The following is a 23,685-nucleotide window of genomic DNA, read 5'->3' on the forward strand; positions in this document are numbered from 1 at the left end:
AATTCACTGATTGGGTTAAGGCATTCACAACCCAATCATTTCCCATCTGAACCCTCTTGCATTGTCTCACATGTGAGCTTTTGGGGGACACCTTACATTGAAACCATAACAGCTCATCATTGGGTCAATAAACAGAGGGTGAGGAGGTAGGGGCCACAGAGAAGATACTCCCTTCCAGGGCATGCTCCTGTGACCCACCTCCTCCAGCCACACTCCACCTGCCTGTATTACCATCCAGTTCATTCAAACTTAGATGGAATGATTAGATAACAGTTCTCACAATCAAATTATTTCATCTCCAAATATTCCTGCCTTACTAGGAACTTTTTGGGTGATACCTCATATCCAAACCATAACATCCTCCACCATGCCCTACCTGCTTTTAGTTTCCATCTCTTCCTAGTAGTTCATTCAAATTCTTAATTCATCAAATGGATGAATTCAATGATGAGGTGATAACCCTCACGATCCAGTCACTTCCTAAAGCCCCACTTCTGGGCGTTGCTGCATTGGGAATCAAGTCTTCAACACATGAGTTTTTTTTGTGAACAGTCTAGATTTGTACCATAATATCTAGTAACTATACCTTAACAAAAATATAGAAAATGTCTATCATGCAGACAGCCTATTGGATAGAGCAGGTATATATTAAACAATATTAACCACATGTTGATAATTATCACAGCTGAGTGGTGGGGTTCATTTTATTATTTTTTTCTATATTTCTATGCATTTGAAATTTTTTCATGAGAAACAAACAAAAAACAATGAGTGACCTTTATGAAGAAAATGACAAAAGATCTGAAAGAATACTTGATAAACTTTTTTTGTGAATGGTCAGACTCCATATATCAGTTCTCCTATATTCTGTTTTTTCCTTGTTTCCTATTAATCACTAATCACAATTGGACACAGTTTGGAAGAAAATATTAAAATGTTAGCAAAATTTATTATAGTAAGTGTTGTAAGTTTTAGGTGGGGAAATTTTTTTCAATTGAAAATTTTTTCTTGGGCTAGAAAAATCTGTGAACAATCCACTATGATGATGACATGATCTTTTAGTTAAACATTCATATTAGAGCCAAATTAAATTTGTTACATTGTTCTACCTGCACAGAATGTCCCTGGCTGCTTATTGTGTCATCTGTTGCAGAAGAATAGGAACCTGTACTCCCCCATCAAAAAGCCGCACATACTGGAGAGAAATCCGTGAGTACAGTTTAAACAACAACATTTTCATACAGAAACAATGATAGAATTGTGGTTAAGTTTCCAGGCTGGGCTACAAAAGCTTATTTAATCTACGATGAACCTCAGATTCCTTTGTCTTTCCATACAAATGACTCACCCCAAATTTGTAGGCCCAGAGCCATACTGATACTTTTTCTTGGAAATTCTCTTTCCTTCCCTATTTTTGCAGCCAAATTCACGCTCATCCTTCCAAAATTGAGTATCAGTGTGTTCTCATACAGCAGGAAACTCTTGGAAATCAAAGTGCAGGTGCCTGTACTTGGTTCTGGGAGTGCAGTGGTGAGCAAGGAAACTGTCGTCTTTGCCCTGATGGGGTTTGGGATCTGCCCTGATCTGCTCCCCTTCACTGTAACGAGGCCCTTGGGCATGCTTCCTGGCATGCTAGCTGGGGTTAGGTCTGTCATTTGTTGTTTGGTAGAATCAGTACAGAACTTGGTTAATCAACTGATGTCCCCCATAGACTGTAAACTCTGTGAGGGCAGTCTTATTTTGTTTACCATTATATCTTGTTTACTATACATGGCATATACAAGATGTTCAAGTAGTATTTGTTAAAAGAAGGAAAGAAAACTAATTTCTGTATTTATAAAATGAGAAGATTGACCTAATTCATTTTTCTTTTTAAATTTTTTTAGATATTGATAGATCTTTATTTTATTCATTTATTTATATGTGGTACTGAGAATTAAACCCAGTGCCTCACACATGCTAGGCAAGTTCTCTACCACTGTGCCACAACCCCAGCCCTCATTTTTCATTCATTAGATAATAAAGAAATATTTATCTATTATGTGCCAAGTACTATTCTGGGCTCTAAGGATACAGTACCCAATAAGACAAAGTTGCTGTCTTCCTGGAGTTTTGATCTTTAAGATAGATCTGTTTTTAGGGATCGTTCCCTTTCATCTGGAAAACTGATTGTTTTATGGGTTTTTTTGTTTGTTTGTTTTTTGGTACTGGGGATTAAACCCAGGGGTGCTTTACCACTGAGTTACATCCCTACTCCTTTTCTTTTTTATTTTGAGACAGCATCTCACTAAATTGCTTAGGGCCTTGCTAAGTTGCTGAGACTGCCCTTGAATTTGTGATCCTCTTGCCTGAGTCTCCCAAATTGCTGGGATTACAGGCATGTGCCACCATGCCTGGCTGATTCTATATTTTAAATATAAAAAGAGAAGTGGATACAGAGAAGAAAGGAAAAGGAAGAGAGCTTTTCTTCTCTTTTCATTTCCAACAGAACCAACTCCAGGAATGGTGAACTTAGCCTTCCTAAGGGTAGGAGAAAAAGGCTCATGAGGCTATAATTTGTTTAAGGAATCCAGTGAAAAAGAGACAACTAGTTAGCAGTGAAGGTAGCAACACAGAGGTGTTCCTGAAGTGCTGGGGTGAGGTTTGGAAGGGAAAATCCAGGAGGCCATTTTAGGATGACAACTGTAATATACCAGTGAAGGTTGTGTGCAGTGCATGCACCAGAAACTTGATCACAATGGTTAAAATTGAATTTCTATTTTCTGTACATAACAGGAAGTCAAGATGCAGTAAGTTTGGGGCAGGAGTCGAAGCTTAGCAGTCTTCCTGTCTTCCTGCTCCATTATCTGTTTTCTCATGGTCACAGGTCTTGAATCCCTGGGCATCAAGAAGGCAGCGGGCAAAAACCCATCTCGTGAGGCTTTATCTTTTTATAGGGGAGAGATCCTCCTCATAGACTGTCACTAATATCTGATAGGCTACAGCTGTGTTGCATTGCCAACTGCCAGGTAGTCTGGGAATTTGAATAATTTTGAATGTGAATGTATATTGGATAGGCAATTAACAGTGTCTGCCAGTAGATTTTTTTAATATTAAAAAACTGTTTCCAAGTTCCACCAAAAGCATAAATAAGTTTATGACACACACACATACATATACACTTTTTTTTCTGGCCTTCTTGAGGCTACCTACATACAACACTTAACCACCAAACATAATTACTTTGAGAAATGTCATTTGTATTGGTGCTTGACAAACATAATTCTTCACCATAGTCCCACTAGTGATTGGGAGAATTGTCCCCATTCCTTTATTTAATTGGTTGTTAACTAAAAGGAGTCAGAAAGGAGGTGAGCTTTCTGGGGGTCACATTCAGTAGGAAAGTCTAGTCCTGGCAGTATTGGTAGTGGAACAGGGTCTAGGCTCCCTAGTGATTTTTGTGGGAGATGGCAGAAGAAAAGCTCAAGGAAGGGGAGAATGAGTATGAAAAGCTATAAATATGAATTATATTTTTTTAAAAAAATCTTTTTTGTAGTTGTAGATGGATAGCATGCCTCTATTTTATTTGTTTATCTTTATGTGGTGCTGAGAATGAAACCCAGTGCCTCACACATGCGAGGCAAACGCTCTGCCACTGAGCTACAGCCCCAGCCCCATGAATTGTATTTTTGCAGTGCTCATTGATTGGTTTGTTTGTGTCTGGGGTTAGGAAGCCATGTGTTAATAGCCACTGATTATATTAATAGAAAAATATCAATAACTTATTACCTGATTATATGTGAAATAAAGACTGTTGCCTATTTCCTGTCACCCTTACAAAAATGAAATTAATCATATTGATTTTCTCCCTTTCTTTTTAAAGGAAATATAATAAAATTTACTGGATCACTTATTTTAGGGTAAGTGTCAACTGCAAAATATTAACTGGCCTCATTATATTACTATTAGAAATCTCAGTGGAAGTGATTTATAGGTCACATGGAGTAGTCAAAGGATATGGATTTAGTCACTGGTTCCAACACTGGTTGCTACACTGTGTTGTCCTGACCTGGTTCTCAACCTTGAGGGATGTTTTCTCTTGGGTACAAAGTGTACCCTGGGATGTATGACAGACAACCTTCTATCTCACATTTAAAAATAAACTTCAGGTATCACTTTTAGGAAAGGGGAAACTTGTATATGCTGGTGATGGGAGTATAAATTGCCTAATCTTTTAGAAAAATATTTTGACATTTTCTAGTAAAATTGAACAATGTGTGTACTGTCAGAAAGTATGCAATTCTGCTTCTGGGTATATTCCCTACCGGAACATATGTATGTGTGTAATATAGACATTTAAGATGTGTAATAGGCTCAAACAAGAGACATCCTAAATGTCCATCCATGGTAGAGTGGATAAATAAGTTATAATATATTGATTCACTGTGTGATGACTTGCATACCATATCAGAATATAATTACAGTGCTACATTTACATGCAGCATGGTTGAATCATACAAACATAAAACTGAGCAAAAGAATACATCCAGTGTGATTCCATTCAAATGAAGTCCCAAAACAGGCAAAGCTGAGCACCGTTGTTTGAGGATGCCTATATAGGTGGTAAAACAATAACAAGGATATTATTATAATAAAAATCAGAAAATAACCAATAGAGGTGAAAGAAGAATCAGAATTAGGGATGGGACACAAGGACACATGGGTTTCTGGCATGCTGTTAATGATGTTTCTTGACTGGATACTGTTATGAAGCTATCTGTTATTTAAACTGAGATGTGGTTATGTGTGTGTGTGTGTGTATGTGTGTGTGTGTGTATATATATATAGTTTCTTTGGGCACTGCTGAATGTTTCCCTGTGAAAAGTTTAATAAAGAAGAGTAGCTCTTGTGTCACATTTAGATTCTGTATTTATGATGAATCTATTTTTTCTTTTTAAGAGGTTCTTTATTTCTTACATATGAAGTTCTGTCCCTGAAGAAGTCTTTGACATTAGATACTCAAGTGGTGGAAAGAGAAAAAATGAAATCATACATATATTTGCACACAGTTTCTTTAGACAAAAGAGAAAATCATGGTAAGTTTATTATAAAGGCATCCGTTCTTTGTGAAAAGTGGAATTTAAAAATGAGACTCTTTAAAACCCTATATTAAGAAGATGGGTTCAGGGCTGGTAAAAGTGCTTGCCTCACAAGCACAAGGCCCTGAGTTTGATCCCCAGTACCGAAAAAAAAAAAAAGAAGATTCAGCTCACTCTGAGAATCACCAGATCCTGAGAACTAAGTTCCTGGAGCATTGATTGAAGATCAAATTTTGGATTTCTATACCTGATCCAAATTTTCAGCACTCCTAGAACTCTCTGAAGTAAGAACTAGCCAGCTGTTTAGTCTGAACCTGGAATTCCCTCCTCACTTGGGGCCATTGGTTCAGAGGCTGGCGCTCAGTTTGGCAAGGATTAAAACGTGATTTTCTCACATTGGCCCAGAGATATTTCTGCTTTAAGGAATTTTACTCCTGAGATGAATTCATAAGTATGAAACCAGCTAACTTATTATCTGGGCACAGAGGCTAAAACAACTGTCTTTACTAGTTAGGACATTCCTTTTCTCAATGTTTAGGTCACATGCAAGCGTCTGGGCGATTTAGTGAACATTTTAGAGCAGGGGGTGGGGGGTGCATTTTCATGCAGTGAGTCAGCCACCCTTGACTTATAGCTGCCTGTTCCTAGGTTGTCAGCCACCTTGTGAGCATATTACAGTCCTTAGTACAGCAGGCTCCACTGTCTGTGAGCCATATGTATCACATGCTAATTTGTTGGTATTTATTATTACATCATCCTTCTGTATTTCAACCTGCTTCTAGGGTATGTTTATATTATAACAGACAGTTGTTATGGTTGTGATTTATCTATAAAAGTGAGGCTTAATCTCATCTGTAAGATCTCCAAATTTCAGTTCCATGTTTACAAGGGACATTTTCCTGAATATTTTTAATCTTACACTTGCTGATTTTTAATGTTCTTGTTTTTGTTTTTACTTTTTTCCCTGACTTTGAGAGTGATCTGTGTTCCCATAATGGGTTTAGTTAAATTGATAGTAATAATAAAAAGACAAGGATCTATTTTATGTTTCCTTGTGAAAAAATTTGGAGTCAATTGCCATCATTTCAGGGATTGCCTGGCTTGCAAGAAAAGAACTTCACAGAGCAGTAAGAAAAGTATTGGCAGCGTCAGCCAAGATATTACGGAGTCCATTTGCTGGTAAGTAACAAACATTTAACTTGGAACCCTTTTCAGTCATCTGAAAGTCATTTGCATAACCAACCTGAGGGTTTTTTAAAAAATATTTTTTAGTTGTAGGTGGATACAGTATCTTTAATTTTATGTGGTGCTGAGAATCGAACCCAGTGCCTTGCACATGCGAGGCAAGTGCTCTACCAACTGAGCTATAGCGCAGCCCCAATCAACCTGAGACTTTTAAAATATTCTTTACTATATTTTTAATAGCTATGGAAAATTAGTTGAGTAACTAATTCTGTTGAGCTGTACTTAATTTTAAGGGCTTGATGCTCTGGACAGTTTTCTTCTCTCTCTGCTGTTGGATTGTGGTTAGTTGTAAGTAAATATTGAGATTAAATGTACCTTGTTCTCTTCAAAATGTTACAGAATTTTAAATTTGTTACAAAAATCACTCCCATGCTTTCTCATAATGAGAATATTGCATCAAAAATGTAGATTTTACAATCAGGCAAATATCCAATGTGGAGTTATCTATAAAAAAAAAGCTGACCTAATTTCTTTAAGACGTTGGCATCATGAAGAATAGGTAGGAAAACTTTCTGGAATTCAAAGAGACTAAAGAGAATTTATCAAATCCTGATTTTAAAAACATCTTTAAAAATATTTTGGTGAAAATTTGCATATGGTGTCACACAGGATTTTAGATGGTTTTGGAAGATTATTGTTAGTGTTCTGAATGTGATAATGCATTTTGCAGTTGTGTAAGAGAATACAGCCTTAGTCTTAGGGGATGTAGATTGAACTATTGAAGGTAAAATGTCATTACGTCTGCAATTCTTTCCTAATATTTACAGGCACCTGCATGTTGATGAAGCACATATGGCAAAATAGCACTTATTTAATCTATATGTGATAGGCATATGGGTGTTAGTTAGTTAGCACTTCATTCTTTCATGTCTTTATGTAGTTGATCTGTTTCAAAACAAAATATTTTTTAAGGGGAAAGAGAGGGAAAAAAATGACCATGATATGAAAGTCACCATAGTTTATAAAACAAAAGCACGTACATAATACTTATAATAAATACAGCAAAGTAACATAGCAGATTTGAGAGCCAGCATATCAGTCAATATCAATAGTGCTATGTGGATTTAACTCTCCTACTGTATATTTTAAATATTTATAAATTGTCTTTTGAAATAAAAGCAAGGATAAAAATGTTAACTATTCAGATCTTGTTTTTGTGTGTGTCTTTTTCTTTTTGCAGACACTTTTAGCACAGTTGATATAGAAGATCATGAGTGTGCTATGTGGCTGCTCTTGAGGAAGAGCATGGCAGATGACAGGACCTCTCGACTGCAGGCTGTGCAGGAGATGTCCGAGGCCCACCACTGGCACGGTAATGAGAGCAGTGGGACCATGGCACGCCCTTAGCTAGATCTTGGTTTCCAATAGCAAAGAGAAGGGAATAAGGTTAGGAAGGCGATCTTAGTATATATAAAAATATGTTCAGAAGTTTGAGAAGAAGCTCCCGTGATCAATAAAATAGGACTCCTGCTGCCTGGTAGCCAGATATGTTTGGTAAGAGTAACCTTAAAACTGAGGGGTGGGGCTGGTGATATAGCTCAGTTGGTAAAGTGCTTGCCTTGCATGCATAAGGCCCTGGGTTCAATCCCCAGCACCACAAAAATAAATAAATAAATAAATAAAAATAAAAAAATAAAAACTGAGGCGGGTATGTGTGTTTTTCTAATTTTCTACTAGAACAAAATTTTACTTGATTATATTTTTTCTCAAGAGAAATTCTGATTCTTAGAGTTATTGCTTAATGCTTTCTTGTTCTTTCATTTGGTTCCTATTTAATAAAATATATTTAATTATTTGCTACACCATATAATTATCATTACTTTCACTTTGACAGTTACTTGGTTCTAATACTAATAATGAGCTAAATGTACCTAAGTGTATATATCATTTTTAATCAATATTTAAAATATTGTATTTAAAAATCACAAGTTTTGCAGTAAAAGTGCTTGAATGAGAGATCAGATCTGCTGTGATTATAGTCCTAAGCTATAATTAATTAGTAGAGTTTTCTTGTAAAAAATAAACAGTGAGGAAAAAAACAAATGTTCTCAAAGAAAAGTTTAGTCTCAGAATAATATTTCTGTCTGTAAGTTAATTTATTGATTGGTTGGTAGAGATAATTGTAATAATTTATGATATAAGCTCACTTAATGTTAATGGAGACATAGAATAAAAGTTTTTTTCAAAATCTGCCCTCCAGGGCTCCACTCCAGACTTACTACATCAGAAAAATCAGGGAGGATCCCTGGCATGACACTTTGAAAATGTATATGATCTTGAAGTACTTGCCAATTTTTTAGCTGCTGTTTCTGAAAAGAATGTCCCTTTAGTGACTAGTATTGTTTTGATACATAAAGAGGGCATATTGGAATCAGAGTTCTACCATCTAGAATGTCAGACTAAATATTCATGGACATCAACTATGCCAAACCACCATTGCCTTAACCTCCAGACATAGATTTTAATGCAACTCATGTTTCAAGTAGTGATCAAAACAGCTTTTTTTTTTTGGTGGTACTGGGCATTGAACATTGAACCCAGGGCCTCAAGTATGCTAGGCAATTGCTCTACCACTGAACTACACCCCCAACCTTTTTTTATTATTTTAAAATTTTGAAACAGGATCTCCCTTAATTGCCTAGGTTGGCTTTGAACTTGTGATTTTCCTGCCTCAGTCTCCTGAGTAACTGGAATTATAGGTGTGTACTACTTTGCCTGGCTTAAAAACAACTCTTGAGTGCTGAAATTATTAAAAAAGAAGAATCTATACTGATTCTAACTTACCAGTTTTCATGTTTGAGCTTAATTTTTTCCAAAAAATTAGTTGAATCATGACCTGGTCCCCAGATAAATGTTAAAGGGAATTGTGAAATCTGTTGTGAAAATGTTGGGTAGGGTAATCAGACATTGAAAATGCATTTGTAATTGAGAAAAAATACTTGGGAAATGTTTTTATTATTAACTTATAGAACAGTTTAAAAATGGGTGCTTTAAAGTAATTTGTTCATTTAGTTTTGTGACAATGATATGGTAATTGGGATGTTTACAAAAAAATCCTTTTACAACAGATTATCAGTATAGAATAATCGCTCAAGCCTGTGACTCAAGGACTCTTATTGGGCTGGCACGAAGTAAAGAGAGTGATCTTCGCTTTTTTCTCCCACCACCTCCTTTACCATCTTTAAAAGAAGTAAGTAAAATAATCCAGAGAGTGAAAATATATCTTCTCTATGGGTGCAAGATAAGCTTTAAAAAAGTAGTTGTTGGCTAATCTTCACAAGCAAGTAAACTAGGATGTCAAACTGAAATGTTAGTTTTCACGTGAAGATTTGATTCCTCCAGATGGGCCATTCTTTTAAGAGAATTTTCTATCTTTGGGGATGGGAAGCCACTACACCATTAGATGACTTCATATAGTATATTCATATGTATGAGTCAGTTCCTTGATCTGAACTTGTCATTCGTAGATCACATTTTTCTCAGATTTAACTCTGTTGACATTTTGGGCCAAATATCCTTTGTTGAAGGAGTCTGTTCTATACCTCATAGGAAGTTTAATAGCATCCCTGGACTGCATTCCCTAGATGCCAACAGCACTCCACACCCCAAGTTGGAACAACTAAACATGCCTCTAAATATTTCCTGAGGGTGGGGGAGCCCTGGGTTGAAAGCCCCTGTTTTGAACATGGATAGATTTAAACATGTTTGTTTGGTTTGGTCTCACTATGTTATCCAGGCTGTACTTGAACTTGTGGGCTTAAGTGATCTTCCTGCCTCAGTCTCCCAAGTAGCTGGGACCACAGGTGCATGCCTCTGCTATTGGCTTAAAGTATGTTTAAATGAAACTCTTAGACATGTCTATGTAAGCTGTCAGTTCTTGAAGAATAGAAAAATGAATATGTAAGATATTAATTATAAGGAAAAATGATATGGTAAAGAATTTTGGATTTAAAAAGCAATCACTGTGAGAAAGGGTATAATCATTTTAAATTAGTTTTAAAAAATTCATTTAATTATTTATTTAGAGTTAAGATGTCAGAAAGCCTCTGAGGTGAAAGTTGAGAGTTAATAATTTGCAATAGGTCTTTCAGATGCAGTAGCAGACAGGAAGGTAGTATAGAATTCAAAATTAAGTTTTTACTTGGGTGCATGTTTTCAAGTCTGAAAACTTGAGGCACTAATTTATCTCTGCTAACAGACATTAAATGTATAATATATATGTATATATTTGTGTATTTTTGTGTACTTTGACTTTGATTCTTTGAGGTTTTTTTGTTTTTTGGGGGGGTTTTTTATACTCAGTTGCTGAGTTTGTATATATTTTCTTTTCCTTTTATTTCAGGATTCTTCCATTGAAGAAGAACTCAGACAGTTGCTGGCTTCTTTACCTCAAACAGAACTAGATGAGTGTATCCGGTATTTTACATCCTTGGCCCTTAGTGAAAGCAGCCAGAGTCTGGCTGCTCAGAAGGTTTGCTAATTTATTCATTCAGTTAATATTTTTGAGTTTTTTTAAAAATATTTTTTAATTGTCAATGGACCTTATTTATTTATATGTGGTGCTGAGGATTAAACCCAGTGCCTCACACATGCTGGGCAAGTGCTCTTCCACTGAGCCACAACCCCAACCCTATTTTTGAGTTCTTACTTCTTCCAAAAAGTTGTGCCAGGGCTAGCTCTTAGAACCTTAGAACAGCCATTTCCCCAGTTACTGAAATGAACACACTGACTTCTGGTTGTACCACGCATTGGGCCAGGTGTCAGGGATAACAGAGAGTCAGGTAAATAGTCACAGAAGCTTGCAGAAGAGGTACAGGTTTTCAGGCCTGGTGGCACACACCTGTAATCCCAGTGAATCAGGAGGCTCAAGCAGGGGGATTGAAAGTTCAAGGCCAGGTTGGGCAACTTAGTGAGACCCTGTCTCAAAATAAAGTAAAAAGGGATGTAGCTCAGTGGTAGAGGTGGTAGAGGGCTCCTGGGATCAGTCCCTGGTACTGGAGGCAAAAAAAAAAGAAAAGGGGCACAAGTTACTTCAGGAGCCCTTAACTCTGTTAACTCTGCTTTAGAGGTCATTTTAGGCTTCATAGGAAGGGACCTTAAATTTCAATTTTTTTTTTTTCCCTTTTGTGATACTGGGGATTGAGTTCAGGGACACTCTACCCTTCAGCCCTTTTTAGTTTTTATTTTAGGATAGAATCTTATTAAGTTGCTGAACCCGACCTCGAACTTGTGATCCTCCTGCCTCACCCTCCCAAGCAGTTGGTTAAATTGCATCTTAAAGAATAAGTTGATAGTAATTTGCATGGTTTAAGTATCACCTCTCTGCTGCTTAGCTTAGATTGATAGCTTTAGCCCTGTGTTGTAATAAACATGAGACTTGAATATTCAGCCTCCTACTTGATATCTCAGCTGGAATGTATACCTGCCTTTCCTCTTCAAAATTCTTCCTCCTTTTATCTTTCCTCCTCATTAATGGCATAGCATCCACCTCATGGCTTAACTAAACACTCAGACTCCTCTCTATTTCTTCCTTGCATGTCCAGCTGGACAGTAGCATGCAGGTTGACCCTGCAGAACATAAATTGAGTCCACTTGTCTCCTCTTTTTCCTGCAACCACTTGCTCCTGGCCCCCATTTCTTCTCCACAGTATTCCGTCTTTCCTTTAGGCTTTTGTTCTTTCACTTCCTTAATTAAAAATCTCTTTGAGGTACTTGTATTATTTCACTTTTGGTGGGTATCAATTCCTGTTTGTGCTGGCATCAGCTCTCCTGTGTGGTTAATTGTTCCCTTGCATGGGCTGGGCCTTTTGGCTGTGAGCTTGCCTCTGACTGAAGTGTGTTCCCTGTGGGACTTCCAGGCACCCTTATAGATTTCTCCCTACAGAGCAGTTTTTGCGTTGGTTCTCCTGGATGCCCCAGGCATTTCACTTTTATAGGACTACATCTTTAGGTTCATTTCTAAGTTTGGAACTTCTGTGGCACTGATGTATTAAAATTCAGATATATCAGGGTCTTAGGATTGTGATTTTTCACAGAACACATTTTCCCCCACCCAAAGCCCTGAGCAACAACAGGCTTTCTTGTTGCTTTCATGGGCTGGCAGGAAGTTTTTCCAGACCCTCTTTTGGAGAGGAGGCAGCTTTTTTTTTTTTTTTTTTCTGCTTTATGCAGAAATCTTAAATCTAGTTCCCACAAAATGAGACCCCCATGTGTTCAGATCCCATCTCCAAAGCCCTGCTTTCCCTGTGATCACCTCCTCTGTCTTGTGTTGTCTCCAATTTTACCCCCATAGCCTTCTCTTGATTTCTTTTTCTTTAGAGCTTCTCTATGTCTATGTTTAAAATAATTTTTAATATATATTTTTAGTTGTTAATGGACCTTTATTTTATTTATTTATTTATATGTGATCCTGAGAATTGAACCCAGTGCCTCACACATGCTAGGCAAGTGCTCTACCCCTGAGCTACAACCCCAGCTCCTAAAATAATTTTTATTATACTTTATCAGCCATCCTGTATGCTGTTGAGGGGGTTTAATAGAAGCTGAGTGTGCCATCTTGCTGGGTCCAGGAGGCTCTCTTCACATGCATACCAGCTCATACCACTCAGACCTTTTGACTACAGCACGTAGCAAGGTGCTTCAATTCTTTTTCCTCACTGCAATCAAAGTGATCTTTTTTTTTTTTTTTTTTTTTTTTTTTTTTTGAGACAGGGTCTTTCTGTGTTGCCCAGGCTGGTTTCAAAGTCCTAGGTTCCCATGATCTGCCTCAGCCTCCTGAATAACTGAGACCACAGGTGCACTGAGCTTTTAAAGAGGGATCTTATTTTTTTTTAATATATATATTTTTTACTTGTACATGGACACAGTGCCTTTATTTGTTTATTTTTATGTGGTGCTGAGGATAGAACCCAGTGCCTCACACAGGCTAGGCAAGCGCTCAACCATTAAGCTACAACCCCAGACCAAAGAGGGATCTTTTTAAAAACATTAGTTAAGGCAGGTGGTGTGGCTTAGGGGTAAGACCCTCGATTTGATCTCTAGCACCAAAAAACCCTCAAAAAACAAACAAACAAAACCAAGTCAGATCTTGTCATGCCCCTGTGTAAAGTCTTCTAGTGGTTTCCTGTTACATGTTAAATTCAAGCTCTTTATGTTTTGTGCTGAAGACCATGGACCCTTGTCTGCCAGTTTGGCTGCTCCCAGGGATGGAGCTGAGATTGACAGGATGATACCAGTAGGCAGTTACAAGACATAAAGTTTTAGCGTCAAAGGGGCTAACACAAGGAGACTCTAACACAGGCGAGGATTTAAAAGGTTAAGGAGATCAGCCCAAAGGCTTAGGTGTAGGTGGTCTGGTCAGAGCTCTCATAGTACTTCTGGGGATATTCAGCTGTTGCTGGTACCACTCCCCTGGAGTAAGGTGGTCCTCAGATGTGAAAAGCCATCCTGATGCAGGTTTTCATGTGGTCCCCCTCTTCTTCCTCTGCTCCTAATGTTTGAACTCCGGGCCTCTTCACTAGATCCATAACCAGCATAAAATTTCCCAGTACACACCCAAGGCCTTCCAAGCAAATCAAAGGACAGTGTCTGAGGTATAGCATCCTAAGCAGCCTCCTACTTCAGGCCCATCTGAGGCTACTGCTGAATTCCTGTCTTCTTGTGCTACCATCTCAGCATTTTTGATAAAATCTCAGATCTCTTAAAGAAAATAAATAACCATCACTGTCACTGTAATAACAATGCAATCTACTCAAAGAAACCAATTTGCTTTATCAGTAAAACAAATCATGGTATTCTACATTCTTTTTTTAGTAGAATGACTTATCTTTTTCTCATTTTCCTTTTTATGAGAAATTAGGGACATATCAGTATTTGGTCTAGTATACTTTGTATAATTTCCCCTTTGGGGCCAGGTCTTAAAATCACTCCAATGAATTCTAACCCGTTTTCTTTTTGATGCTCCAAAATGCCATTACCTGGTCACAAGAGCCCTTCCTTTGGGCTGATCTCCTTAACAATTTTTTTTTTTTTTTTTTCTTTTTTTGGTGGGATACCAGGGATTGAACTCAAGCGCACTCAGCCACCAAGCTACATTCCCAGCCCTATTTTATGTTTTATTTAGAGACAGGGCCTCACTGAGTTGCTTAGTGCCTCTCTTGCTAAGGCTGGCATTGAACTTGTAATCCTCCTGTCTTAGTCTCCTGGGAATACAGGTGTGTGCCACCACTTAACACTTCTGATACCAGCTGTGTAGAGAATTTTTCCCTACACACCACTCAGTTGGGTGTCCTCTAATTCAACCCAGTTTTGATACTGTCCATCTGGAGAAGCATTAAACCCGTAGGTTGAGGTCGCTGCCCCAAGACAGCCCCTACTTCAGATGCCAGCTGCAAGCTGCAGGTTGTTACCTGAACTTCTGATTGGCTCTTTAGAAATCGGGTTCCCTTAGGTCTGAATAATTTGCCAAGATGGTTTTACTAATTTTTAAATACTTTTTTTAGTTGTCAATGGACCTTTATTTTTATTTATATGCACACTAAGAATTGAACCCAGTGCCTCACACATGCAAGGCAAGTACTCTACAACTGAGCCACAACCCCAGCCTCTAAGATGGTTTTAGAACATAAAACATCACTTTACTTACACTCACCAATTTATTATAAAGGACACAGGAGAATAGCCACAGGGAAGGGATGCCAAAGGCGAGAGGTAGGAAGGAGCACAGAGTGTCTGTGCCTTCTCACACACCCTCCAGAAAGCTCCGTGTGTTCAGCCATCTGTCAGCTCTCTGAACCCTATCCTTTTGGGGGTTTTTGGAGGCTCATTATATTGGCACAATTGACGAGCAGGTGAGGGACTCAATCTTCAAGGCTTCTCCCTCCCTGAAGGTTTGGGGTTTGGTTGCTGAAACTCCCAACCCTCTAATGCTACTTTGGTCGTTTGGTGATCAGCCTCTTGCTGAACCCATCTAGGGACCCTTAGCCACCACTCATCTCATTAGCACACAAAAGGTACACTTCTCACTCTGGAGAGTCCAGGGTTTTATGAGCTATCTATCAGGAAACAGAGCAGAGATCAAGTGTGTATTTATTATTATTTCCCAATACCAACATTCATTTACAAGTTTTCTTTGTGTGTGTGTGTGTGTGTGTGTGTGTGTGTGTGCATGTATATATATATACATACATATATATATACATATATATATATACATGCACACACACACACATTCATTTATTCCAGTCCTAGAATTGAACCCAGGGGTGCTGTACCACTGACATACAGCCCCAGTCCTTTTCATTGTTTATTCTAATTTGGGGGTCTTACTGAGTTACCCAGGCCAACTCAGACTTGCAGTCCTCCCGTCTCATCCTCCCGAATAGCTGGAACTTTAGGTACGTGCCGTCCTAACCAGTTCAACATTTTTTTTTTGTTTGTTTTGTTACTTATGCCCAAGAAACCATGGGCCTGTTATTCTCAGTAATTTCTTATCTAAATCTAGGTTTCCCTTTCTGATCTCAGGCCCCCCCCTTTTCATCTGGAAGCCAGGGAAAATTTTGGCAGGCTCTATCTAACACTTGATAGTTTGGGCATGGCCAGGTTCAGGCTATTTATAGACAGGGTCACCATGGGGACTTGGATGCTTCACTGTGCTCTGCTGTAGCCCTCCCGTCACTGACTCCTCCTGCACTCCCATGCCTGACCTAATCCCGCACCTGATGTTACTGTGTGGTTAGTATTCCTCTGCCTTCTGTAAGGTTCTGTCTCTGCATTTCCCAACATTTTCCAAGTGAAGAGAGAGAAAGTGCTTCAATGCCACTGTGCCACTTTACCCAAAAGTTATAGCTTCAGCCAGGAGTTTAGAGCTTCATGGTTTAAACTGACCTCGTGTATGTGTATGTGTGTTCATATTAACACATAATGTGTTTGTGTGTTAACAGTTACCACCTTGGAGAGAGCCTGGGTCTCCTTCCACCTTTTCTATCCCTTTCCCTTACCTATCTCATTTGACTCATTTAAATATTTTCCACTAGCAGAGTGATGTCTGAAAAAGTAATTGATATGACTTTTTAATTGCATTGTCTTGACAGGATCCCAATTTGGTATATTTAGAAACTATAAATTGCACTTAAAAAGATAAAACTGATACTTTAAAACATTTCCGTCCTATTTGGGCACACCACACACATGCATAGATCCATCCTTAAGTAGAAATTTTAAGAAGACATTGTTTTTGTTGCTTTTTCTAAATCATTGAAGGCATGTTTACTGTAGTGCCTGATTTTCCTTTTTGAGTCATGTTCTTTTTTAATAACAAAAAACATGTTTTTAATTAATTTATGTTTGAATAAATATTTTTTAAAATTTAAAATCTGTTGTCCCATCTCATCAAACCAGTGAGCAACTCCATCTGAGTTTTCATTCCCTACCCTCTTCTTGGGTGTTATCAAGCTTCCTAGATTTTTCACATGCCAAGAAGCTGGAGATCAAGGGATGGGGGTTGGAATGTCCATCTGGTTTTTAGTGATCCATCTATCCAGTTTATACCAAAGCTACCCACTGATGTCCCTAAGGGCCTTTCAGTGTCAGTGTGCTGCTTGTATGCAAAACTTCTTACATGTAGAGGTTCCCGCAGGTCATAGCAGACAGCCCACATGATTACCTTTGGTTTTAGAGCAGGGTTCTTAACCTTTGAATATCATGGAACTCAGTTCTAAATGCGTAAATATAATACATATGAGTACAAATAAAGCCAATTATATAGAAATATTGTTACTAAAATGAAAAAATTGTGAAATAATTTTTAGTTTGAAATAATTTCACGTTTAAAGAATTATAAAAATAATACATTTCACTGAGATTCACCAGTTATTAACATTCTGTCCCATTTGTTTTATCACCCCCACATTACTCCTTCCACTCTCTGTAGATATATTTTTATCTACCAGTTCACACTTATTTTCCTCTCTGAACCATTTGAAAGTTAGGTGCAGATGTGATGTCCCAGGACCTCTGAATGCTTTAGTATGTATTTCTTAACAAGGACATTCTCTGAAGGAACCACAGTATGGTTATCAAATCCAGAAAATTTAACATTAACAGAATATTGTAATCTAATATATATTCCATATCTGAATTTTCCCAGTTGTCTTAGTAATTCCTTTATGGCAAAGAATTTATTTTTGTTTTTTTAAAAATATGATCTAAGAGCTAGACTAGGATTAAACATTGCATGTTTTGGTCATATCTCTTTAGTCTCCTATCTGGGAAAATTCTTCAGCTTTAGTTTCTATCTGTCACTGTCTTAGAAGAGTCTAAAGCAATGGTTTGCAGAACACCCTTCAGTCTTACACTTCTCCACCTCCTCTGTGCATCATATTCATAAGCCCATGATGCCAGTACATCCCCCTTTTACTGATGTTAACTTGGTTCAGTTGGTTAAAGTGACATCTGCCAGGTTTCTCTGCTTTAATGTTAATGTTTTCATATTTGTAATGAATATGAGATCAGTGGTCTTAGTATCACTCTTAAATGGTGGAAAAAAAAAAAGTGTTTTTTCCCATTTGGATTATTTCTTACTCATGAGTTAGTATTCTACTATATGGAAAAACTTTCCTTCCTTCTTTATCCCTCCCTCCTTTCTTCCTTTCTTACTTTCTTATTCTTACAGGCTCATGCATTATTGTTGTTTTTTGCTAGAGCATGATAACATTAACTACCATTATTCATATTGGTGTTTAGAATGTCCCAGATTTGGCTGCAGGAGCGCTTTCAGGTTGGCTCCATGTCTTTTGGCACATCTGCATTATATTTTGAGTATTCCCTGTTTTCTGACTCATCTTAAACATTTTTTGCTGCAGTGCTAGGATCAGTTGATTCTTCAAGAAATTCTGGTTCCTTTCAGTCTGGTTGAATTTAGAAACCAAGCTCTGGGGTAGGGTAGGTAAACTCTTTGCTGATAATGTTGTTTTCGGACCCTTTCAGTGAATGGAGCTGGGGAAAGTGGAGCTTCATATGACTCAATTTAATATGTAAATTTTATGTTTTAAACTATGTATTAGTGCAAATGCTTTTATTACTTAGCTGAATAAGATCATGAAAATAATGACTACTCTGTTCATATATTGATCTCAAATAGTTATTGCTAGGGAATTCTGAAAAGCAGTATAGATTATGGATCATCAATATGAGAAAATGCAACTTCTCTGATAATTGACATTCAAAGGAATAATAAGTTATAACCATCTTATCAGATGGCTGTGACAAATGCACTGTGATGTGAAAATACCTGTGCTTTCCATTGCTGACAGAGCCACAGCTGTGGTCTATTGATGTCAGAGATCAGGTGACCATCTGGATGCTTGGAGTCTGTCAGCTTGTCCCCATGTACAGTCTTTCTTACAACAACTTTGGTGCCTGTAACCCAGTATGGAAGAAGCAGCTGGGCACCAGAAGTGTAGCCATTATGAATGGAGATTTATTTATTTTTGTGGTGCTGAGGATTGAACCCAGGGCATGGCAGGTACTTTACCAACTGAGCTATGTCCCCTCCCGAGATTTATTTTTGATGTAATTGGCAAGCTGTTTGGAGTCTGGAGAACAGTGATTAGGGTACATTGGGAGGGTTTCCCATCACAGGCTTTTATGGGTTTGGTGTAAGAATGGTTCAGATAAAATCTTGAGGTCTAAAATTATCATATACCCCCTGGAATTTCCTAGAGTCTCTCTGAAGTTAGCTTAGTTATTAGGGTCTGAAGTCCTTGTATCAAGATTGCTTCTTATGTGGATCTGCATAATCATGGCATAAATGGTGGTAGAGGCAAAACCCAGCAGACAGCTTAAGGATGGAAATTCCTCCCTCCCTCCCTCCCTTCCCTCCCTCCCTCCCTCCCTCCCTTCCTTCCTTCCTTCCTTCCTTCCTGGTTCATTCCAACAAACTCAAACATGCATAGAATTTGATTTCAGTTCATGATCCCCCCCACTTTTCCCTTCTGACTTCCCTCTCCCATTCTCCTTCCTCTAATAGATTTCCTTTCACTCATCTATTTTTTTATATTTGATTGGTTCGTTTTACTTATGCATAAAGGTGAGGTTCCCTGCCGTATATTTGTATGTGCACATAACATGATTCTTAAAGTATTCATTCTATTTTGTCTCCTCTTACCCATCTCCTCACTCTGCCTCTCAATCTCCTTCTTCATTACTGATCTCCCCTTTATCTTTATGATATCCTATCCTTCCCTTCCCTTTCCTTTATTTTACTCTGACTTCTGCATATGAGAGAAAACTTTTGACCTTTGAGTTTCTGAGTTGGCTTATTTCACTTAGCATGAAATTCTCTATTTCCATTTATTTGCTGGCAAAGGCCATAATTTCATTCTTCTTTATGGTTGCATATAACGGCATTATGTGTATATATCACAATTTTTTTGGCAATTTTTAAAAAATTTGTTCTTTAAGGTTTACATAACAGTAGAGTGTATTTTGACATTATACATACATGGCATATAACTTATTCTAATCAGATCCCATTTTTGTGGTTGAGTATGATATGGAGTTACACTGGTTGTGTATTCATATATGAACATAGGAAAGTTACCTCCAATTCATTCTACTGCCTTTCCTATTCCCATTCACCTGCTCTTCCCTTCATTCCCCTTTGTCTAATCCATGAACTTTTGTTCTCCCCCTTGCCCCACCTTATTGTGTGTTAGCATCTGCCTGTCAGAACATTCACCCTTCGACTTTTTGGGATTGGCTTATTTTACTTAGCAGTTCCATCTATTTACTGGCAGATGCCATAATTTCATTCTTCTTTAAGGCTGAGTAATACTCCATTGTGTATATACACCATATTTTCTTGATCCATTCATCTGTTGAAGGGCACCTAGGTTGGATCCATAACTTAGCTATTGTGAACCGAGCTGCTATAAACACTGATGTGACTACATCACGGTAGTATGCTGATTTTAAGTCCTTTGGGTATATGCAGAGGAGTGGGATAACTGGGTCAAATGGTTCCATTTCAGGTTTTCGAAGGAATCTCCACACTGCTTTCCAAAGTGGTTGCACCCATTTGCAGTCCCACCAGCAATGTATAAGTGTACCTTTTTCCCCACATCCTCACCAACATTTATTGTTACTTATATTCTTAATAATTGCCCTTCTGACTGAAGTGAGATGAAATCTCAGTGTAGTTTTAATCTGAATTTCTCTAATTGCTAAAGATGTTGAACATTTGTTCATATGTTTATTGACTGACAGTATTTCTTTTGTGAAGTATCTGTTCAGTTCCTTTACTCATTTATTGATTAGATTATTTGTTGATTTGGTGTTAAGTTTTTTGAGTTCTTTATATATCCACCCTCTGAGGGGTGGGTGGCACAGATTTTCTCTCATTCTGTAGACTTTCTCTTCATGTCCTTGATTGTTTCCTTTGCTGACATCACAATTTCTTAATTCATTAATCTTTTGATGGGCACCTGGGTTGATTCCATAATTTAGCTATTGTGAATTGTGCTGCAATAAATATGGAAGTGACTGTATCGCTATACTGATTTTAGATCTTTTGGGAAAATACCAAGAGTGGGACAACTGGGTCATATGGTGGTAAGGATGGAGGTTTCTTGAATGCCAGAGGATATGGAAACCTACATAAAGACATAGATGCTCACGCGAACAGGAGCTGTACAACTTGCTGTCAGATCCATGGGCAGGCTTCCTTGCTCTTCCAAGTGCCTGCGTGTAACCTAGCAGATCAAGGATTCCTTTTGCTGGAATGAACACACCCTGTCATCCTATAAACTCCCCAGCCTGGACTCTGGTTGTGGGTGAATCTGCTCATTTCCGAGTGTCTTTTTCCTAGGAGTGTAGAGAATGATCCCGGCTGTCCTCTCTCTCCACTGCCCTCACTCTCGCGGGCATGAGCTTGATGTCTTCCCTGCCTTCTGACCCATTCCTCCCACTCTTCCTTGTGGTCACTGTGCTCCTGCCAGCCTGGCCTCCTCTCTGTTCCTTGAACTTGCTGAATGTGTAGCTCCCTCTACCTGGAACCCCATGCCTGTGGGCACATGTCACATAGCTGCCTCCCTGCCGGCCTCCAGCCTCAGTGGGGAGGCTCCTCAGAGACCTTCCTCTTGATCTCAAATGTCCATTGCTTATGTTGTCCTTCATAGCACGTTTCCCATTCTTTTTTTATATTTTCTTTTTTGTTTAATTTTTTAGTTGTAGATGGACACAATACCTTTATTTATTCATTTTATATGGTGCTGAGGATCGAACCCAGTGCCTCACACGTGCTCTACCACTGAGCCACGATCCCGACCCTCTATTTGTATCTTCATTTCCTTGCTTATTTATTTCATTCTCTTCCAGTAGTCAGCAACTTCCCAGTATCAAGGACAGTACTTCATATATAATATTCCCTCATAAATATGTATCAAATAATGAATGAATCACAATATTGCTAAAAGAGCCAGGCTGTGTACAGATTTATATGTAGCTTAAATAAATAACAAGTGCAATATTTCTATTATGAATCAAAGAATTTTTACATGACAAAGACAAAAATAGAGGTAACCCTAAGGATTATGTTTAACTGGAACTTAGATTATGTGGGAAGAAGACATCCACTATGTATTACATTATTGGCTGTTAAGAACTTGTTGACAAGTGAAAAATACCCTGTTAAGTCAAAGTAACATTGACACTCAATTTGAGGATCATAATTTAAAAAATTTCTATGTAAAGTACTTGCCATACCTATGATTAATATGTAATGTAGACATAAGTGCTTTAGTACTTACATTTCCTCTTACATTTTAGTACACTGCTTTTTAATTTTTATGCCTCACCCTTCATTGTGAACACTGTCACTCTTCAGCTTTTCCTGTGCATTTCTTTAATCCTCAATTCTTTGTTTTTTTGGTTGCATCTAGAATTTTTAAAAATGTTTTTAGTTGAAGATGGGCACAGTACCTTTATTTTGCTTATTTGGTTTTTATGTGGTGCTGGGAATCAAACTCAGTGCCTTGCACATGCTAGGCAAGTGCTCTACCACTGAACCACAACCCCAGCTCCGCATCTAGAATTTGACACAGCATTTCTTAAGTCTTTATGAATTCATTTACTCCTGTTATACTGTAATCCAGTGATAAAGCAGCAGCGTTTTCATCTAGGAGTTAGAATGCAGTCCACACGACCGTCCCAGGAGGGAGCACCTTTGCATTCGTCCCTCCTGCCTGTCCTCACTGCCCTGCCGTCTGCCAGCTCACCAGCTTGCCAAAGCAGGAGTAGAATTGGAACTATACTCTTATTTCACACCACAGAAATGATCAAGAAAAACTCAAATCCTGCACATTTTTCTTTACCTTAGCTCCTTTCTCTCATTGGGGCATGCAGTATAGAAAGAGTTAAGATGATTTTAAGGTACAAAGTGGGAAGAGAGGTTTTGGGGAGTCAGGTTGTAGTGATAAATCTTTTTCTTTTCCCTGTGGTGCTGGGGATTGAACTCAGGACCGTGGACATGCTAGGATGTGGTGATAAATCCTTAAAACTCACACACACACACACACACACACACACACACACACACACGTCCTTAGGGTGGCTGGAGGTGTAGCTCAGTGGTAGTGTTTGCCCAGCAGGCTCACAGGCCTGAGTTTGATCCCTAGCACAAAAGCAAACAAATAAACAAACAAACAAACAAAATCCCATACCCCCCAAACTACCAATCCATTATTTACCATTATCTCTGCCAAAGAAATGACTTTCTTTTTTGTTTTGTTTTGTTTATTTAAATTTTTTTTTATTTTTACAGACTGCATTTTGATTCATTGTACCCAAATGGCATACAACTTTTCATTTCTATGGTTGCACATATGAATCTACACATTCTATGGTATAGATTCACACCATTCATGTAATCATACATATACATAGGGTAATACTGTCTGCCTCTATCTTTCCTTCCCCAAACCAAGAATGACTTTCAATGAGTTAGTCTCTTCACAATTATTTAATTGATTAAGTGTCAATTTTTTGAGCTGCAAGCATGTTTAAACTTGGAGTATACTATATTGGAGAAGAAAGTATGAATAAAAATTATAGAGTGGCCCGAAATTCCTTTGAACATTTAGTTGGTTTGCTGAACCATGAACCTTATGAACTAACTCCAAATGCAGAATCATTTTTATTGGTTCTTTTCAGTTGTACTTGACAGTAGAATCCATTTTGATAAAATAATATAAGCATGTAATATAATTAGGACCCTCTTGTTGTCGATGTACGTGATGGTGGGATTCACTTAGGTGTTTTCATGTCTGTACCTAGAAAATTATGTTAGATTTTCTACTGTCTTTCC

General features: G+C 38.0%; 1 protein-coding gene across 3 annotated transcripts in view; it reads left to right on the plus strand.

The window, feature by feature from the left end:
• The window catches only part of Serac1 (serine active site containing 1), a 61,279-nt gene that overhangs the window by 12,866 nt on the left and 24,728 nt on the right, over positions 1 to 23,685 (plus strand). For all 3 annotated transcript variants that reach the window (XM_047558995.1, XM_047558997.1, XM_047558996.1), the window contains 7 exons: positions 1,118 to 1,209; positions 3,863 to 3,899; positions 4,939 to 5,075; positions 6,168 to 6,257; positions 7,504 to 7,635; positions 9,392 to 9,513; positions 10,666 to 10,794. In XM_047558995.1, the coding sequence (XP_047414951.1) occupies positions 1,119 to 1,209; positions 3,863 to 3,899; positions 4,939 to 5,075; positions 6,168 to 6,257; positions 7,504 to 7,635; positions 9,392 to 9,513; positions 10,666 to 10,794 (738 nt within the window). In that variant the 5' untranslated portion in view covers position 1,118. The remainder of the gene's footprint in view (positions 1 to 1,117; positions 1,210 to 3,862; positions 3,900 to 4,938; positions 5,076 to 6,167; positions 6,258 to 7,503; positions 7,636 to 9,391; positions 9,514 to 10,665; positions 10,795 to 23,685) is intronic.

This window comes from Sciurus carolinensis, chromosome 7 (genome assembly GCF_902686445.1).
Source record: "Sciurus carolinensis chromosome 7, mSciCar1.2, whole genome shotgun sequence".
Taxonomy (NCBI): domain Eukaryota; kingdom Metazoa; phylum Chordata; class Mammalia; order Rodentia; family Sciuridae; genus Sciurus; species Sciurus carolinensis.